Source organism: Nomascus leucogenys, chromosome 1a (assembly GCF_006542625.1).
Source record: "Nomascus leucogenys isolate Asia chromosome 1a, Asia_NLE_v1, whole genome shotgun sequence".
In the NCBI taxonomy this organism is placed as follows: domain Eukaryota; kingdom Metazoa; phylum Chordata; class Mammalia; order Primates; family Hylobatidae; genus Nomascus; species Nomascus leucogenys.
Genome location: NC_044381.1, coordinates 25,127,958 through 25,145,707, shown reverse-complemented (window position 1 = coordinate 25,145,707; position 17,750 = coordinate 25,127,958). Strand labels below are relative to the sequence as shown.

Below are 17,750 nucleotides of genomic sequence, written 5' to 3'. Positions count from 1 at the left end.
TCGATCACTTAGGCTGGAGTACATGGCTTGATCATGGCTCACTGCAGCCGTGAACTTCTGGGCTCAAGTGATCCTTCTAGTTAGCCTCCTGAGATGCTGACACATGCACCACCACACCTGACTACTTTTTTATTTTTGTAGAGGCAGGGTCTTGCTATGTGACCCAGGCTGGTTTCAAACTCCCGGCCTCAAGTGACCCTCCCGCCTTGGGTTCCTGAAGTGCTGGGAAGCTCACAAGTATGAGCCACCATGCCTGGCCCAGAGCGTGTTATTTAGTACTGGCCTGAGGAAACCTTGGTAGGGTCATTTCAAACATATTCTTATAGATTTCATCACCAGCTCTGTGTCCATCAGCTTATGAAGTAACCTGCTGGGCTGAGTGTTTCTATCCTATCCCCACTCTACCAGCATAAACAGCTGGTATGGGGAAAACTCAGAGGACAGTGGGGAAAACTCAGAGGACAGGGCATGCTTCTGTGTGGTCACCTGATGTGTCATACCAGACACCTTGGACATTGGCTTAAAATGTAATAAAAAATACAGTCAAATTCCCAATGTCTGCTATAGTAGAGGGAGGAGGTGCACAAAGAAGGCAAAATACAGTAACAGATTAATATTTGGCCTTTCAACATATTACAAGTTAAAATGTGATGTAATTACTACTAAAAAAATAAACAAGACAACACTCTATGTCTGAGTTAATCCTGCCTCCTTGATTATGTCTTTTGGCCACGATGAATGTAGAACAGGATTCAATACTAAGCATCTATTGCTTTTTTTCTGGTGAAATAGCTTCCCTCCCTAAGAAAAATAAATGGATCAATAATAAAAGGGCTTAACGTTGCCACAGGGGAGGGAAAGTTTGTTTGTGCAGTCTGTGTTAAAACAGCAACAACTTTCTTGTGCTACACTCTCCTCCTCCATTCCAAATACTCTGTCCCTCACACCCAGAAAAACCCAAGTACCATCCCAGGGTTGGGAGAGACTCCAAGCCCTGAGGGGTAAACAACTCCTATCACAGCCCTTTTTCCCTTATCTGGTTCACGTATTTCCTGTACTTGCTGATTCACTGAGAAGACAAGCTGAATCCAGCCTGCTCTCCTTTCTAACTCTTGCAAACTGGGGATCTGATAGAAAATTCTTTTAACAAAGCTGGCCTGGTGACTCATGCCTATAATCCCAGCACTTTGGGAGGCTGAGGCAGGCAGATCACTTGAGGTCAGGAGTTTGAGACCAGCCTGGCCAACATGGTGAAACCCCATCTCCGCTAAACATACAAAAAAAAAAAAAAAAATCAGCCAGGCATGGTGGTACCTGCCTGTAATCCTAGCTACTCTGGAGGCTGAGGTGGGAGGATCGCTTGAACCTGGGAGGCGGAGGTTGCAGTGAGCCAAGCTCGCACCTCTGCGCTCCAGCCAGGGTGAAGAGAGCGACTCCGTCTCAAAACAAAAAAAAAAGAAAGAAAATTCTTATAACAAGAGATGTCTTGTTATCTTCAAGAGCCTTGATTTTAGCTCTTCAGAGACATCATGCTATTTGACCTGTGGATGACTATTTTACAAATTTGTCTTCTACATCCTGCCTACATTGGTAGAAAATGACTTTTTGTCCTTTGAGCACAGTGTGTTCAGCAGGCAGGAGAGGCCAGGGAGGTGGAAGGAGGTGGGAGAGGTAGGAGGTGGCAGATGGGAGTATGCTGGGAATGGCACCAAATCAGGAGATAAGAGAAGCAGGCCCAAGACTGAAAACTCATTAGCTGATTAAAATGTCAGTACGTGCACCCCAGATTTTTACTTGGATCATCACTGTTGGTGCAGTTACACCCAGATGAAGTTATTTGGCCATAATAATAAAATGAAGAGTACATTTTTAGTGGTTACTCATTTTTATATACTAAACAGAAAACTTTAAAAAAATGTTGTTACCTGGTTTGTTCTTGCTGCAGTGTGTTGGGATCAGGTATAAAAAATCTTACTCGAAAATGCAGGGTACAGGGGAAACCTCCTACAACATTTTTCAAAAACAAATTAAATTTTCCCTTTGACAAAGTCAATGTATGTAAGTTGCTTCTCTTCCATAAGTGATGCATTTTTTCACTCAACCATAGCTTTTTCCATTATAAAAGGGCTAATTTCAAACATGGAGTATATAAGTTAGTCGATTGTTTCAGAAATCTCCACATCTTCAAAAAGTAAAATATTTATGCAACATCAGCACAGACTGAGTTACCATCTACTTCCTATCACACGTTTATCTTAGGGCTGTGTTTAAACATTGTACTCCGTTATCTGTATTAGGAACTTTAAAAATCCTTAAATCAGCATTATTATGCAAAATTTACAAAGAAATAATAGCCTGCGTTTGTGTAGCCATTTATACGTTTCAAGCATTTTCATGTACATTCCTGCATTTCAACACCACCATGACTATGAGTGGGCTAGGCTGCTACTGGTAGCCCCATTTTACAGATAAGCCAATAAGAGGTGACTTGCCTTAGGTCACACAGCTGGTGACAAAACCAGAATTAGAGTACTGAGATCTTTGATTCTGCTATACCACATTTCAAAATCATTTTTAAACTAGAAAATATCTCATGCTTTTAATGCAAAGTATATTAAGTTAGTATACTAGTAAATCACACAATGAACATATTCAAATACGGCTTTATGCATCAACATCTAGAGTCAATTTGCTTGTATGGATAAAATTAGTCCATTTCTTCTCATAGAGACAGCAACAGGAGAAGATCAGATTGTGCTGCTAAGATCCCGAGATCTTCTTCATGTCAATTTCACCATCATCGCTCAGTAAATATCCGCCAGCCCTATCTAGGCACTGAGCACTTTCTTGCTCTCTGCAACTCAAATTCTTCTCACTAGCCTGCTAGATCTCCTCCTCTACCTTAGTTCATCCTGACCTCTACCCTCTCTGCTCTTTAGTGCTTTCTTTCTTCATCTGTAGCGTGTGTTCAAAGAATCCCTAATGGGGGTGTGCCCTTGAGTACACCTGTCCACATGTCTAGGTACCAGCGGATGGTGCTATGACAATCTGCACATCAGGGGAGAACAATGTCCTCCTGCTGCCTTGGGATGCTTCTTCACCTCTCCTCCCCCTCTTCTAAAACTTTTCATCTCTGCGCTGCAGGCATAGCCTCTTTGTCTTTCTGGCTGTTCTCTATCATGTGCTTACTACTGTCATAGAATGTCGAACCCTCTGGGTTGTCTGCACACTTGGCTGTGGGCTCCTTGAGGGGAGAGTCCAAATTTGATCTGGACTGGATTCCCAGGGCATAGCCCAGCACCTTGCCAGTCTGAGCTCAGGATACGTTCACTGAAAGCAGGAGTTAATGAGAGAATGAATGACAACACCTATTCATGCCTTGTGTGGACTCATTCCTGGGGACTTGGATGAGGCAGGTATTTGTCTGCAAGTGGCCCTGAGGCTCCCACAGGTACTTCTGAACACAGAGGTCGCTGCTCATGGGAGGGAAGAACTTTGAGAATCTGGCTCCCTGTGGGGGCAGCAGTGAGATGGGAGCGAAGGCCACTGTGTCTACTCCTTCCTGCCTGGGTGCTGAGGCAGGTGTGTGTGTCTGTGTTGGGGGGCATCCTGTGTATGCACACCTGCGTGCGCAAATCCACTTGCCCTTCTCCACTCCGCCATGCACTGGCCACTTTTTTTTGTGTGTTGGGCACCTTGGGGATGCAGAGAGAAATATAACAAGGGTCCTAACCTCAAGGAACTTGCAGTTCTGAGAGGGAACTAAAGGCAATTAACACAGATGAGGACAAGAGCATTCAGAACCCCAACACAGGCAATGGTAAATCTAAGAGAATGTCAAGGGAGCCACCCACAGTTTCTAGGAGAGGAAATGAGATCTGAGCAGTCTTGAAGAAAGGCAGGATTTCGAGAGAGGGAAGTGGGAGGGAAAAGCATTCCCAGCAGATGGAACAGACTGAGGGGAGGCATTGGGAGGCCCTGCATATCACCCAGATTTGTCTGGGGCATGAGTGGCATAAAAGGGAACAATGCTGGCAATGTTGGAACATCAGGCTGAGAGCAGATCAGGGCAGAGGGTGGACAATGGTGTGGCCTGACTGGCCACCCAACTAGGAGTTAACTGCAGCACTGGGATCCACTCCTGAGAGATAAGTGGTAGTTTGGAAGACTTAATCTTTTATATTGGTGACATTATCTACTTATGGCTTGGTTTTCCATGAATGCAACTATGCTGTTGGAAAGTATGAGGTGTTTGTGTTTGTCTATCTCTCTGTCTCTTCCACTCCGGTTCTCACATCGGGCTAAGAAAGGCCATCCTCCTTCCTTTTCCTTCCTTGTATACAGAAATATGGGTTCCCTCGCTCTGAGCTGCCTACTCTCACCTTTCGCCTTCTTTCCCACAGCTGGGGCAGATCCTAGAGGGCTGATCTGGAAGCATCTCTGCTGACTCAGAAGTCAGACAGGGAGAAGTCGGCTCACTCATGACTCCTGGACACCCGGAACTCCAGGTACCAGATGTCACAGGCACTGATGATTGGAGGGGAGAAACAGGCTGTGATACACTAACACCTAATGTTTGACTGAAATGAAAAGATCACACCAACCTTTTAACTGTTTCCTGATGGGTTTGCTTGCTTCCAGCCATCTCTGTTGGACAAGAAAACATAAAATATAAAAGCAAACCGTGCAGAAGTTCAGCACATTTTTTAAAAATGGCACTTACAGGAGAGTCCACGGAGTCATCATCATGCTGTAAACCAAAATATTCCTTTTCAGTCACACCCAGGTGGTTGTACGCCATATCCAGAAGAACCTGGCCAGTGTCTTGTTTCTAGAGCAAAAGAAATTATCAAGTGGGAAAAGTCTTAAATTAACTGGTGGTAAAAACATCTTTACTGTAGGCAAAAAAGAGTTAAAATATTCAGAAATGCTATGCACACACACTTCCCACCACAAGAAAAGCTTTAATAAATTTTAAGAAGCCACATAGCACATATGGGAAGTAGGGCTAAGAAAAACGACACCAACACACTTTAAGACAATACGAATTTAATTTAATTGTCTAAGATTTCTTCCTTCCCCCTTAGCTGCAATTCCCAAGTGATAATGTCTAAATGGGAAAACTCAGCTCTCATAATCAGTTAACTCCCTGTGGCCTCCGGTGGATTATCCACAATGAAATGCTAACCCCAGGGCGGTTTCTGTTGGCTCCTCAGGACACACCTGTGGCTCCTACTCCTGGAGAAGCCACCAAAGTGTACGTCCAGGAAAGGAAAGCTTTCAGCTAACAGCCTAAAGCAAGACAGCTAAAAATACTCAAATGCCATTCAAAATGCCCTCAGAGTGATGTGGCCTGTGCTACCCTGTGGGATTATCTGCCTCTCTGCTTCCCCTTCCCATCATCTGAAGTGAGAAGCTGAGGGGCATGTTCAACCACACGCCTTTTCAGAGCAGGACTCCATTGCTCTCCCCGCTCCATGTTTATGGGGCAGGCACGGTGTGGGAATGGGGACACGGCCATCAGAAGCTCCCTCTTCCTGCCCCAGCCGTGGAGGCAGTGGCTGTAACAGAGTGTCAAAGGCTGTCGAGGGCTGTGAAACAGTCGAGGCACAGTGGACACCCAAGGGGACCACACAAATGGTCATCTCGACTGGGGCCGTAGAGGAAGCAACCCCCTGATCTGGGTTTGGGAGGACAGGGCCAAGCATCACCCCTCCCCTCCAGGCGCACGAGCTAAAAACAGGCCTTTGGATCAGATGGCCCGGCACAAAGGCCCAGGGATGGCAAACAGCATGGAGTGTTTGGAAAACTGCAAATTCTACTTTAACAGGCAGACTTTGCAGGAATCCTTTGAAACAAACCATTTAACTAAAGGACAATATGAGTCAGAAATAGACCATGTATAGAACAGGCAAAGGTAGGTCCTTTTTTTGAGTGCCTGAGAGCAAATAATGTACTTGAAAATAGGTCACAGTGACCAGCATTGGGAGAATTAGATAACTGTCAGGCCCCTCCTGCAGACTTCTTTGGGACAGCCTCAGATTATTCGGTCTGAAGTGTGGGAACATGAGACACGCCCATTTCCTGAACATGCCCCCTTTCCTGCCCAAGAGTGCTTGTACCTCCTGCTCCTTCTACCCAGGGCACCATCCATCAGAAGAGAATCACAATAGGTGGGGAAAGAAATGACCCAGTCCACATATTGCACATTACCAGATGTCAAAAAGCTAGCTGCTCCCCTTGTTGGAATTATTTATATATGATTTTATATTACATTTAATATATATTATTAACTACAATTTACTGAACATCTACAAGGAGCCAGACATTATGCCAATGTGCTTTTTATGTATGATCTCTAATCTTTGCAGCAACTTTGCAAAGTGTAGTAGTCATCACCATCTCCCTTGCCAACGAGCAGAGGCACTGAGAGGCTCCGTGCCTTGCACCATCAGCTGAGGGACAGTCTGCCTGACTCAGGTCTGTTTGTTCCTACTACATCTCCTCCTCTGAAGTGCATAATTCACATATACAGGTATCTATTCTGCATAATTCACCCGGTTCTCAAGAGAAATTGAAATGTAATAAAAAAACACATTTATAATAAGAAAAGGCCTCCTGGCCTGGCCTCTGCCCACAAGAGGTCATCTTCGCTGCACCAGGTCACCACCAGGGCTCGCTCCCCGGGCTGAGACAAGAACGACTGATATCCAAGTCAGCGTCCCTGACACCTGCTCCTGGTCACAAGGTGGGCTGGGCTAAAGAGTCTGAATGAGACTGTGCAAACAATTCCTACACATAGAAAGACACAAAGCGAGGGATATTCCAAGTTGCAACCATGCCCTCCAACTTCTCAAGTTCCATGGGACTCAGCTTTGAACCAGGCTGCTGGAAGCTTGGGGTGGCAGCCACGTGATAAGAACAAGGATGTTCATAACTAAGAATTTCTGGGTGCTCACTGTTTGCCAGGCTCTAAGACTTTTATTTTTATTTTTTTAGAGATAGGATCTTGCTCCACTGCCCCCGCTGGAGTGCAGTGGTACAATCATAGCTCACTGTAACCCCAAACTCCTGGGCTCAAGGGATCCTCCTGCTTTGGCCTCCCAAAGTGCTGAGATTACAGGCATTAACCACTGCACCCAGCCTGTTCTAAGGCTTGATATGATGCTCACTCGGGGTAGGTGCTTGCTTTCTTCCCTTTTCACAGAGCTGATCACTCCTCCTCCTGCTGGGATTCTCAGACATTCGCTCTTGGCCTCCTCCCGCCTCCCTGGCTGGTCCTTCTCAGACTCCTTTAGTGCCTGCTCCTCACCTCTCCTACCCTTAAGCACCGTTTGCAGTTTCCATCTACTTGCTTCTCAGGGGATCTCCTCCAGTTTCACGCTTGAAATCCCATCTCTATCCTGGTGACATCCACATCTGTATCCCCAGCCTGGACCCATCCCCTAACCTCCTGACTTCTTCTATCTCGTACCATTCCTACACTGCTACATAGATGAATGACAGGCCTCTCCACCACAACATGCCCACAGCAGAACTAATTACTTCTACCCTCAGACCTGCTCTTCCCACAGTCTTCCCCATCTCAATAAACTGCAGCTCTATTTTGCTGCATTGCTCAGGCCAAAAATCTGGGATTCACCTTGACGCCTCCTGTTCTTTCGCATTCCAAATCCCATCTATCAGCAAACCCTACTGACTCCACCTTCAAAGTACTTCTAGGCTTGGTTTCCTCTTAGTCAGCCCCACACAGCCACGATGTCCAGTGGTCATCATCTCTGCCCTGGACTGCCACACCAGTCTTTCAGCCCCTTCCCTCCTATCGTCGACTGTGGACAGAGCCCCAGTGCTTTCCACCTCATGTAGGAAAAAAAGCCAATGCCCTCAGAATGATCTACAAGGCTCCATGCGATCCCCCACCCCTTACCCCTGTTATTTCTCTGCCCTTATCTTCTGCTACCCTCCCCCCTTGCTCATTCCACTCCAGACTCCACTGTGTTCTGCAACCAAAGGAAGTGGGCTCCAGCCTCAGGGCCTTTGCACCGCTGTTCCTTCTCCCAGGGATGTGCTTCCTCCAGACGACCACATGGTTCTTTCATCTCATCAGTGGGGACATCTCTGGTTACGTCTATACAATGGTAACCTCACCTTGCCCTGGCACTCTCTCCCTCTTGTTCTACTTTGTTTCTCTGCAAAGTACTTAATACCGCCCGACTCAGCACGTATTTTTTTATGGCCCATCTCCCCCACTGGGATGTTAGCTTCAAAAAGGCAGGGATTTTGTTCTGTTTTGTGCACTGTTGCCATTTTTTGTACCCAGAACAAAGCTTGGCCCATAGTAAGTGCTCAGTAAACATATGCTGAATGAATACACGAGTTACATACTAACAAACATTAATGTTTTTGTCAGGAAGAGGATAAATGGTTAAAGAACAGCTCCAAGACAGACAAACACACATTTTAACAAAGAAGCCAGACACATACTAAACTATTGGTGTACAGCATCTGGAAGAGACATTTGTGACCTTCATGGAGCTTGTGTAATCACAAAATTCTATGAAAGATTATGTTAAAAGGAAATCAGATACAAGACAAGGTTCTGTAGAACCAAAGTAGTTGCTTTTTAAGGGAAATATTTACAACCTTACCAACAGACCCATAAATCAGTGGTTCTCTAACTGCATGGCACATCGAGACAACTCGGGGAGCAATTACAATACAGATTCTCAGGCCCCACCCCACAGAGAGCAAGTTTCAAAATACCCAGGCAGGACAAGGGATTGACATCTTTAACACACATCGTAGGAGCTTCTGACGCACTTTAAGAAATGTTAACCAAAGCTGAGCAATCCAAAGAGGGGACTATGAACTACTAAACACTACTTCCATTTAAATTAAGATAAAATACAAAATTTAAGCCAGGCATGGTAGCTCATGCTTTACAATCCCAGCACTTCAGGAGGCTGAAGTGGGAGGATCACCTGAGCTTAGGAATTTGAGACCAGCCTGGACAAGTTAGTGAGACCTCGTTTCTACAAAAAATAAAAAATTAGATGGGCGCAGTGGCGTGTGCCTGTAGTCCCAGCTGCTTGGGAGGCTGAAGTGGGAGGACTGCTTGAGCCCAGGAGGTTGAGGCTGCAGTGAGCCAGGATCACACCACTGCACTCCAGCCTGGGTGGCAGAGAAAGATCTTGTTTCAGGAAAAAAAAATTAGTTCTTCAGGTATATTTCAAATGTTCAATTGCCACATGTGGCTGGAGGGACTCCCCTATGGGTTAGTGCAGACACAGAACATTTCCAGAATCACAGAATATTCTTTTGGACCGTCCTAATGAGAAGATGTTTTCCTCCAAACTGGCTTCTGAAGAAACAGGTCACAGGTATATGTTGTAGCCACCCTAATTAGACTTTGGAGACACCTAACTAGACAACTGAATTTCCTTGCTGGAGTTTTCACTTGTTACAACAATGTTTCCCACCTACAAAAAAAATGATGCCCTGACACTGGGGAATAGCTGGAGCCCTGGGTGCTTGTGGAAGTGGGTGGAAGAATGGGGCAGAAGGCTGGGAAACATCCATCTCTACTGCCCATTCCCACTCTCTGCCAGGTGAAGGGCCCAAACTTCCATGACCTTGGTCGTCCACCCGAGTCTTCTGCACTGACAGGGAGATGTCTGCAGCCAAGGCACGGGGCCACTGCCCCATCCCTGCTGAAAAGGAGATACAGCACCCACCGTGCTAAAACTCCACGCAAACTGCCTTCTCCTACTGCCTGCATCAAGGTCCATGATCACCTGGGATCGGCAGTGGGCAAACTTGTATGGGATGTGCGGAAGACCCAGGGATCAGTTTTTGTCACCCTTTGCATTCTTGTGGCCTTTTATTGTTCCTTCACTTGTTCTCTCATCCCATCTTCTCTTCTGATGCCTTTCCTTGCACACTGAACTTTACAGGTTGGGGCAGATCCTAGCAGCCAGTTCAGGGTTGGGACTGACCCCTTTAGGACTGGCCAGAGGATGGAAGAGACGGGCAAAGGCCACAGGCCCAGTGGTGACTGGGGTGAGTGGGCACCATAGGCAGCCATGGTCCCAATATCTTCCTGCGGCTGGCCTGGGAGACTGGAGACCTCGTTTCTAGTGCTGGCTCTGCCACGGGCTTTAAGTGGAATAAGCCAGGACCTCCCCAAGCCCTGCCATCTGTGAGGCTGATTGTTTCACAACCCACTCACTCACACATTTAACAAGCACCTGCTGTGTGCCCAGCCTTGTGCCAGGCACAGGGGAAACAACACCTTTTCAATTCTTTTCTGTTTTCAAGGAGCTCAGTTTCATGGGCAACATATACCCTAATCACGACTTGAAAAAATGCAACCTGACGTGGGCTCTAATGAAGCATATATAGGGCACCATGATGCCTCCAGATGTTGGTGCTTCTGTGGAGACCTCATCCACTTCCCGAACCAGTCTCCTTCAGAAAGTGGATGAGGACTTCACAGAAGCACCAAATCTGAGCGTCAAACAGTTCACATCACACAGAAGGGTGGGGGAAGACCCTCAGGGCAGAGGTGAAATGGGGGCAACATTTTTAAGTATTTCCAGTACAATCTCAACATACGAGATCTAAGATCTCAAGCTTTCATTAAAAAATTTTTTTTCTTCATTTTGTGAGCCAAGAGATGAAAACTATTTGTTAGGAGCATTAACTCAGGAAAAGTAAAAAAAAAAAAAAGTAGAGAACTTACAGTAACTTTAAAGGTCTGTACCACGCCATCTAAAAAGTGGATGCTGCAGATGACTTCTGATCGAGTTTTCTCTTTGGGTAACTCCGAGGTGCGTATATTATTAATTCTTCCACCCAACGCACGTAACCGGGAGGTCATAACTATCGCTGAATAACCTGTAACATAAGATATACCTGTTAGTGCTTTGATATGTGAATCACCAGTTACTTGTGAGTGCAGATACCTGTCAGATCCCATCCTCTCGATACTGTCTGAGGGACTCACAGATAATGAGAACTACAAAGCAGATCATGTTTCCAATTGAGTTTTGACTTCTAAGATGCTCTAAGCAAAATGTATTGCTAAATTATACATTCACGGAATTACGTGGCTTATTTGCATGTCTTATTACCTCCCTGGTCTGAGTCTTCTAATTTATATTTCCCAGGCTTTTAAATTTTTATTTATGTTTCACAATTTTATGTATTTGTGTTCTACCTCTCAGGTTTTACAGAACTAAACATGGTATGATTTCAAACATGAAAAGACTCATTGATAAACTGCTATTAAAATTAAGGACCTCTATTCGTTGAGAGACACCATTTAGGGCAGCAAAAAGGCAACCGATAGAGTGGGAGGAGATACTTGCAATATATACATCTGTCAAGAATACATGAAGTGCTCCCGCTAACCTAGTGAGAGGAAGTAGCAGAAAACCCCTTAGAAAATAGGAAGAAAACAAAAACAGGTACTCAACCACATTAGCTGTCAAAGAAATGCAAATTAAACCCACAAAGCAATAGTACTACACACCCACCAGAGAACCCCTACGATTCAAGACTGGCAAAACCACGGAGGGCATGGAGCAACCAGAACTCTCACACGCTGCTGGTGAAAGCATAACTCAGTGCAACCACTGTACGATGGAAAACTGCTGAATAGTATCTACTAAAGCTCAACATATGCATTTATTGTGATAGAACAATTTCAGTGATGGGCACATTCCCAGCAGAAAAATGTATATTCACTCACTAAAAGACATGTACCAGCATCTTGTGGGAGCTAAACTTTGAGAACATATGGACACAAAGAAGGGAGCAATAGCTACCAGGGCCTACGTGAGGGTGAAGTGTGGGAGGAGGGTGAGGATTGCAAAACTACCTTTCAGGTACTATGCTTATGACGCATTTGACAAAATAATCTGTACACCAAATCTCCAAGACACTCAATTTACCTATATAACAAACCTGCACATGTACTCAGAACCTGTAAGTTAAAAAAAATTTTTTTTAAAGTCATGACAATTCAAAGATTTGGACCATAATATGTATCTAATAGAATAATAATTTATAACAACAACAAAAAGTAATCTTCATAAGAGTCTTAAACTGGAAAAGACCCCATCTATCAAATGTGGAATGTATAAAATGTATATAAACTATATACTACTATACAGCAAAAGAAAGAAATGAACTGCCATTACATGCAAAACGTGAATCAATTGCTTTAACGTTGAGCAAAAGACATGAGACACAACAGATTATCTGCTGCATGACTTCATTTATATAAAGTTCACAAACAGGCAAAACTAATCAATGCTGATAGAAGAAAGGATAATGGTTACCTTTGTGTGTAGTGAGGGGAAGGGAGAGATGGGTTTTCTGGGATGCTTTTAATATTCTATTTCGTGATGTGGGTGCTAATGACACTGGTGTACTCACTTTGTAAAAATTTACCAAGCTCTACATTTATGATTTGTGTACTTTTCCATATGTATGTTTTAATAACAAGTTTACTTTTTTGAAAAACAGAGTATAATATTTATGAAGAGGGAATTAGAGGGCATTTGAAATCTGACCATGATATTAGGGAACAGTAAAGAAACTGGTTTAACTGGTGATTTCAATGGTGGAGAGGTAGGCAAAAAGACTGGAAAGGTGTGCAACTGAGGACATGACTATATCACGTAGGTGGGAGGATCTAGGCTTCTATAAAGAATACACGAAGCAGCCGGGCACGGTGGCTCACGCCTGTAATCCCAGCACTTTGGGAGGCTGAAGCGGGTGGGTCACCTGAGGTCAGGAGTTCGAGATCAGCTGGCCAACATGATGAAACCTCATCTGTACTAAAAATACAAAATTAGCCAGGCATGGTGGCATGTGCCTGTAATCCCAGCACTTTGGAAGGCTGAAGCAGACGGATACCTGAGGTCAGGAGTTCGAGACCAGCCTGGCCAACATGGTGAAATCTTATCTTTACTAAACATACAAAATTAGCCAGGCACGGTGGCATGCGCCGGTAATCCCAGCTACTCTGGAGGCTGAGGCAGGAGAATCACCTGAACCCAGGAGGCGGAGGCTGCAGTGAGCTGAGATCTCGCCATTGCACTCCCTGGGCAAAAAGAACAAAACTCTGTCTCACACACACACAAAAAAAAAAAAAAAAAAAAAAGAATATGTGGAGTAATTCTACAAATCAAATTGGCTCAGGGAATGGTGAAGACATAAATCTGACAGTGTTGGGTGGAAGAGCAAATAAAGATGAAGGGCCTGAGAGTAAGTTAACTTTTTTTTTATTATTTCTCCACAAACTTTCTCTGATGAGCTGGGCCTCTGCCTATGCTATTCCTTCTGCTTGCAAAGCTCTTCCTGCTCCTCTTCATCTGATTAACTCCAGTTCATCGTCAGTGCTCAGCACAAGCATCACTTCCTCTGGGAAGCCTTCCCTGGTCTCCCTAACCATCACAGATTGGTGTGACAGAGTTCACTCACTAGTGCTTACCTTCATTTCACACTAAGAACTCATGATGTGTATTTAATATCTGCTTCTCCCACTAGATGCCAAGCCCCACAAGGCTAGGTCTGCTTTTGCTCATTGTACCTCCAAACCTAGGTCTGGTAGAGTTAGTAAATGTCCGAATGAATGGAAGGAAGAATGAAATAGAAAATGAAGCTAAAATTTATAGTCTATATAACAGACTATATAGCAGTACTGCAGTACAACAATACTGTATAGCAATACAACAGGATAGACAAATTTGACGGAGAAAAATGGGGGAGGGTCTAAGTAGAATGTAGCTAACTACGGTAGTGTGCACCTGTAGTCCCAGCTACTCTGGAGACCAAGGTGGGAGGGCTGTTTGAGCCCAGGAATTACAGCCCAGCCTGGGCAACACAGCAAGACTCTGTCTCTTAAAAAATGAAAGAAAGCAAGAAAAGAAAGAAGGAATGCAGAGGGGAGGGGAGACAGATGTCCCATAGACCAGTGCTTCTCACACTGCAGTGTGCATACAGAGTGCTTGGGGATCTTGTTAAAATGCAGACTCTGATTCAAGTAGGTCTTGATAGGACCCAAGAGTCTGCATCTTGTCTCCCAGGTGATGACCAAGCTGCTGCTGCCAGGGTCCATTCTGGCAGACACAAGTCACGGGTAACTGGAAAAGTAGCACCTAATGTCAGGGCGCGGCCACAGAAAAGATTTGGGAGTCAGTAGCAAGGAGTAGTGAGTGACTCAGCTCTCAGAAGGATGTGGCCAAAGCAGATTGGAGGGCTAAGAAACAAGCTTCAGGGAATGACGGGGGCACCGGTTAGGTGCAGAAAGAGAAACCACAACGATGAAAGCTGTGCAGAAAGTACATCCGGGAAGAGAAGCACTTGGTCTCGTATCATTATATTTAAGGAGCTCCAAGCAAACCTCCCTTCTTCCTTAGATAAGGATACGGAGTCTGAAATACTAATAAAAAAAAAAACTTCCTGGGACCAGCAGTGCAAAGGAACTTACTCAGTCGCTTATAAAATTCCACCTACCCCACCACCTCCACCTTGCCCTTTCCAATGAAAATGTCATCAGAAGCAGGGATGCATTTTCTGAGTAATACAAAAAGTTATCAAAAGACAACAAATGTGTTCCATAATGCTTTAACCACATTGACTTTAAAATGTCAATTTTATTTTTTAGTTCTTGTCTAAGAATCTCAGGTGGGTTACTTTTTTTTTTTTCAAAAGACACAATAGAACCATTTCAAGTTGGTTTTAGTGGGAGGTACACATCAGAATCACCTGAGGAGCTTTTAAAAACTGCCTGTCCCCACACCCCCAGTGGTGATTCAGCATCCTCAGGTGTGGTACAGGATCACATTCCCTTTGGGAAGCCCTCAAAGTAACAGCCAGGGAGACGAGGACTAGAGGAGTGGGTTTCCAGGGAACCTCAGGGTGTGTTTTGGATGGATGGCCTTAGAATACAGGCTCTGCAGAATCTAAGCCATGCACTATGTGGATGAATTCACTGTGTGAGATAAGAGGTGGGCAGTTGTTCTGTGGAACAGCTAAAGCAGAGATAGTCACACAATGACCCCAGGCAGAAAAAAAACTAAGATTTGCAACAGGTGCCTCCAAATGAAAGTCACATGGGCTGATGCTCCAATGGTGGACATTGATTTCCAAACTTCACCTGAGCAGCTCCTCATAGCTCGTGCTGGCGTGGGTGCCGCTGGGGCTTATTCATTTCACCGTGGTTAGCAATGATGCTGTCCAGCACAGTTACACAGCCAGCTGACAAAATTAAGCCCACCAGCAACCCAGGAGAGACAGACTTCCCTTTCTCACATCCATCTCTGATTATTACATAAAGGGCTTGAAACCTAATGACAATGTCATAAATAGGTATTTTATGAAACCTGCAGAAATCTTCCTACAATGGTTCCTAAAGCAAACTGTGGTAAGAATGAGCCTGATGTTGAATAACCCAATAATTGAGCCATGTGGTATTCTCAGATTGTCTTGAAATTACATCTTAAACAATCTGGTCGGGACAATGGATGCTGACTAACTGCCCTGTTTCCTGTACTACAGCAATTGGGGAACTCAGGGTTTCTATGGCTTCCTTTATAAGCCTCTTAATTCTAAACAAAGCCACAACCCAACCAGGAACATGCTGGCCTCTCTGACCACAAATGATTACAGCTGCTGCTGATGCATTTTATAATATGGAAGCCAAGCCTGTTCTTTGCATGAGTTTAAAAATCCATTATAGCTTTAGAATGTTTTAAACAATAGCAAACGAAGCTCTACTGTGAATACAGTTTTGGTTTTTTGTTTGTTTGTTTGTTTGAGACTGAGTCTTGCTCTGTCCCCCAAGCTGGAGTACAAGTGGCGTGATCTTGGCTCACTGCAAGCTCCTCCTCCCGGGTTCACGCCATTCTCCTGCCTCAGCCTCCTGAGCAGCTGGGACTACAGGCGCCTGCCACCATGCCCGACTAATTTTTTGTATTTTTAGTAGAGACAGGGTTTCACTGTGTTAGCCAGGATGGTCTCGATCTCCTGACCTCATGATCTGCCCACCTCGGCCTCCCAAAGTGCTGGGATTACAGGCGTGAGCCACCGTGCCCGGCCGTGAATACAGTTTTTAATCAAAGATTATACTTGGAAAATACAGAAAGAGGCAACACCTCACTTTGCAAACAGTAGGGGCACAATAAAGACCATGAGAGTTAGAGTGGCACATGGAAAGTGCCTAGCACATGTGGGACACACACCAGGCACTCAATGAAAGGCATTTTATTAACGTTAAGCTTCCAATGCCATTGGGTGCTGTCTACAGATTCCAGATTTTGTACGCCAAGCCTGATTTCAAACAACTTACAGATATATGAATGTTCCATTTCTTAAAGTTTTATGTACTCACTTTAATAAAGACAGATTGCTAGAGTTAAAAGGTAGTGGTGATAGATACGTGGTACATCTTTGAGCTGCTTTACAAACTCAGGGGAACCAGAAGCAGTAGCATGCTGGCACAAATTGCCACACACTGGGCCCATGAGACACCAGAGCCCTGGGAGTCAGGGTTGGGTAACAGGGCTGCTACTAGGGCCTCTCCCTGGCTGCCCTGAAGCCTGAGACAATGAAAAGGTAATGCCGCCACTTTATTTCCAAAGGGTCTGTCTACATCGGATCTGGGAAACTGTTCTTTCGCAAGCCAATGAACCATAGACAGAAAGGAGGGAGAGGAACACATGCAAATGACAGAGCAAACCCAACTCCACTATTATAATTTTAAATAAAGAGGCCGGCGCAGTGGCTCATGCCTGTAATCCCAGCACTTTGGGAAGCCCAGGTGGGCAGATCACCTGAGGTCAGGAGTTTGAGACCAGCTTGGCCAACATGGTGAAACCCCGTTTCTACTAAAAATACAAAAATTAGCTGGGTGTGGTGGGGCACGCCTGTAATCTCAGCTACTTGGGAGGCTGAGAATCGCTTGAACCCGGGAAGCAGAGATTGCAGTGAGCCGAGATCGTGCCACTGCACTCCAGCCTGAGCGACAGAGTGAGACTCTTATCTCAAATAAATAAATGGCAAAGTATTCCATATTCTTATTTTTTAAAGTAAGGGACTTAGGTTTCTAATTGAAGAATATGAGTTCAGTTGAAAAAAAGGAGAATAAGAAAACAGTCTTGATTTATAAATACCCAATTTGTAAGTAACCTGTATAAATGAATCATGGGTGGCTTGCTACCGGAATCAACTTACATCAAGCTGGCCTAGCCCAATGCCACCACCTAGTGGCGATCAGAAGAAGACATACCACCTCCTACGCTGGCATTCTTCAAGGGAAACAGGGACAGCTCTGCTCTTTCTTGCTTATCGCTTACAGTTCAGCTTATTTCAAAAATCCTTTTTGCAGTATAGAAGCCCTTCTCTGCAGCTCAATCCCCTTTCCCCAATTCTTCCCTATGAACTCGGGAAAGCTCCTTCTTCCTTCTCCTTTTTTTTTTTTTTCCTTTTAGCTATTTCTGAGCTCCAACAGATGACTGATCTAGAGAAGGGCATTTCTAGCATGGAAAAGTACATGTACTATCAGCCACCCTAGACAATGACTCATCAAATTAAGTGCACTTCTCGTCAAATGCCAATATTTAACGTATTGCAGACACATGCTTCATTCACTTAGCAGCTAATATAGTACCAGGGTTGTTCTCTCGTCACTGTAGACACACAGATGCTGGGTTGCATTATGTGGTATCGAGTTCTTTGTG

General features: G+C 44.8%; 1 protein-coding gene across 3 annotated transcripts in view; it reads right to left on the bottom strand.

Moving 5' to 3' along the window:
• Positions 1-17,750, bottom strand: part of PTPN3 (protein tyrosine phosphatase non-receptor type 3) — a 122,713-nt gene that overhangs the window by 77,252 nt on the left and 27,711 nt on the right. For 2 of the 3 annotated variants that reach the window (XM_030823426.1, XM_030823467.1), the window contains exons 2-5: positions 10,742-10,896; positions 4,724-4,831; positions 4,605-4,647; positions 1,926-2,004 (exon numbers count right to left, since the gene is read on the bottom strand). In XM_030823426.1, coding sequence (XP_030679286.1) covers positions 1,926-2,004; positions 4,605-4,647; positions 4,724-4,831; positions 10,742-10,879 — 368 coding nt within the window. In that variant the 5' untranslated portion in view covers positions 10,880-10,896. The remainder of the gene's footprint in view (positions 1-1,925; positions 2,005-4,604; positions 4,648-4,723; positions 4,832-10,741; positions 10,897-17,750) is intronic. The other variant, XM_030823533.1, reaches the window with a different exon arrangement.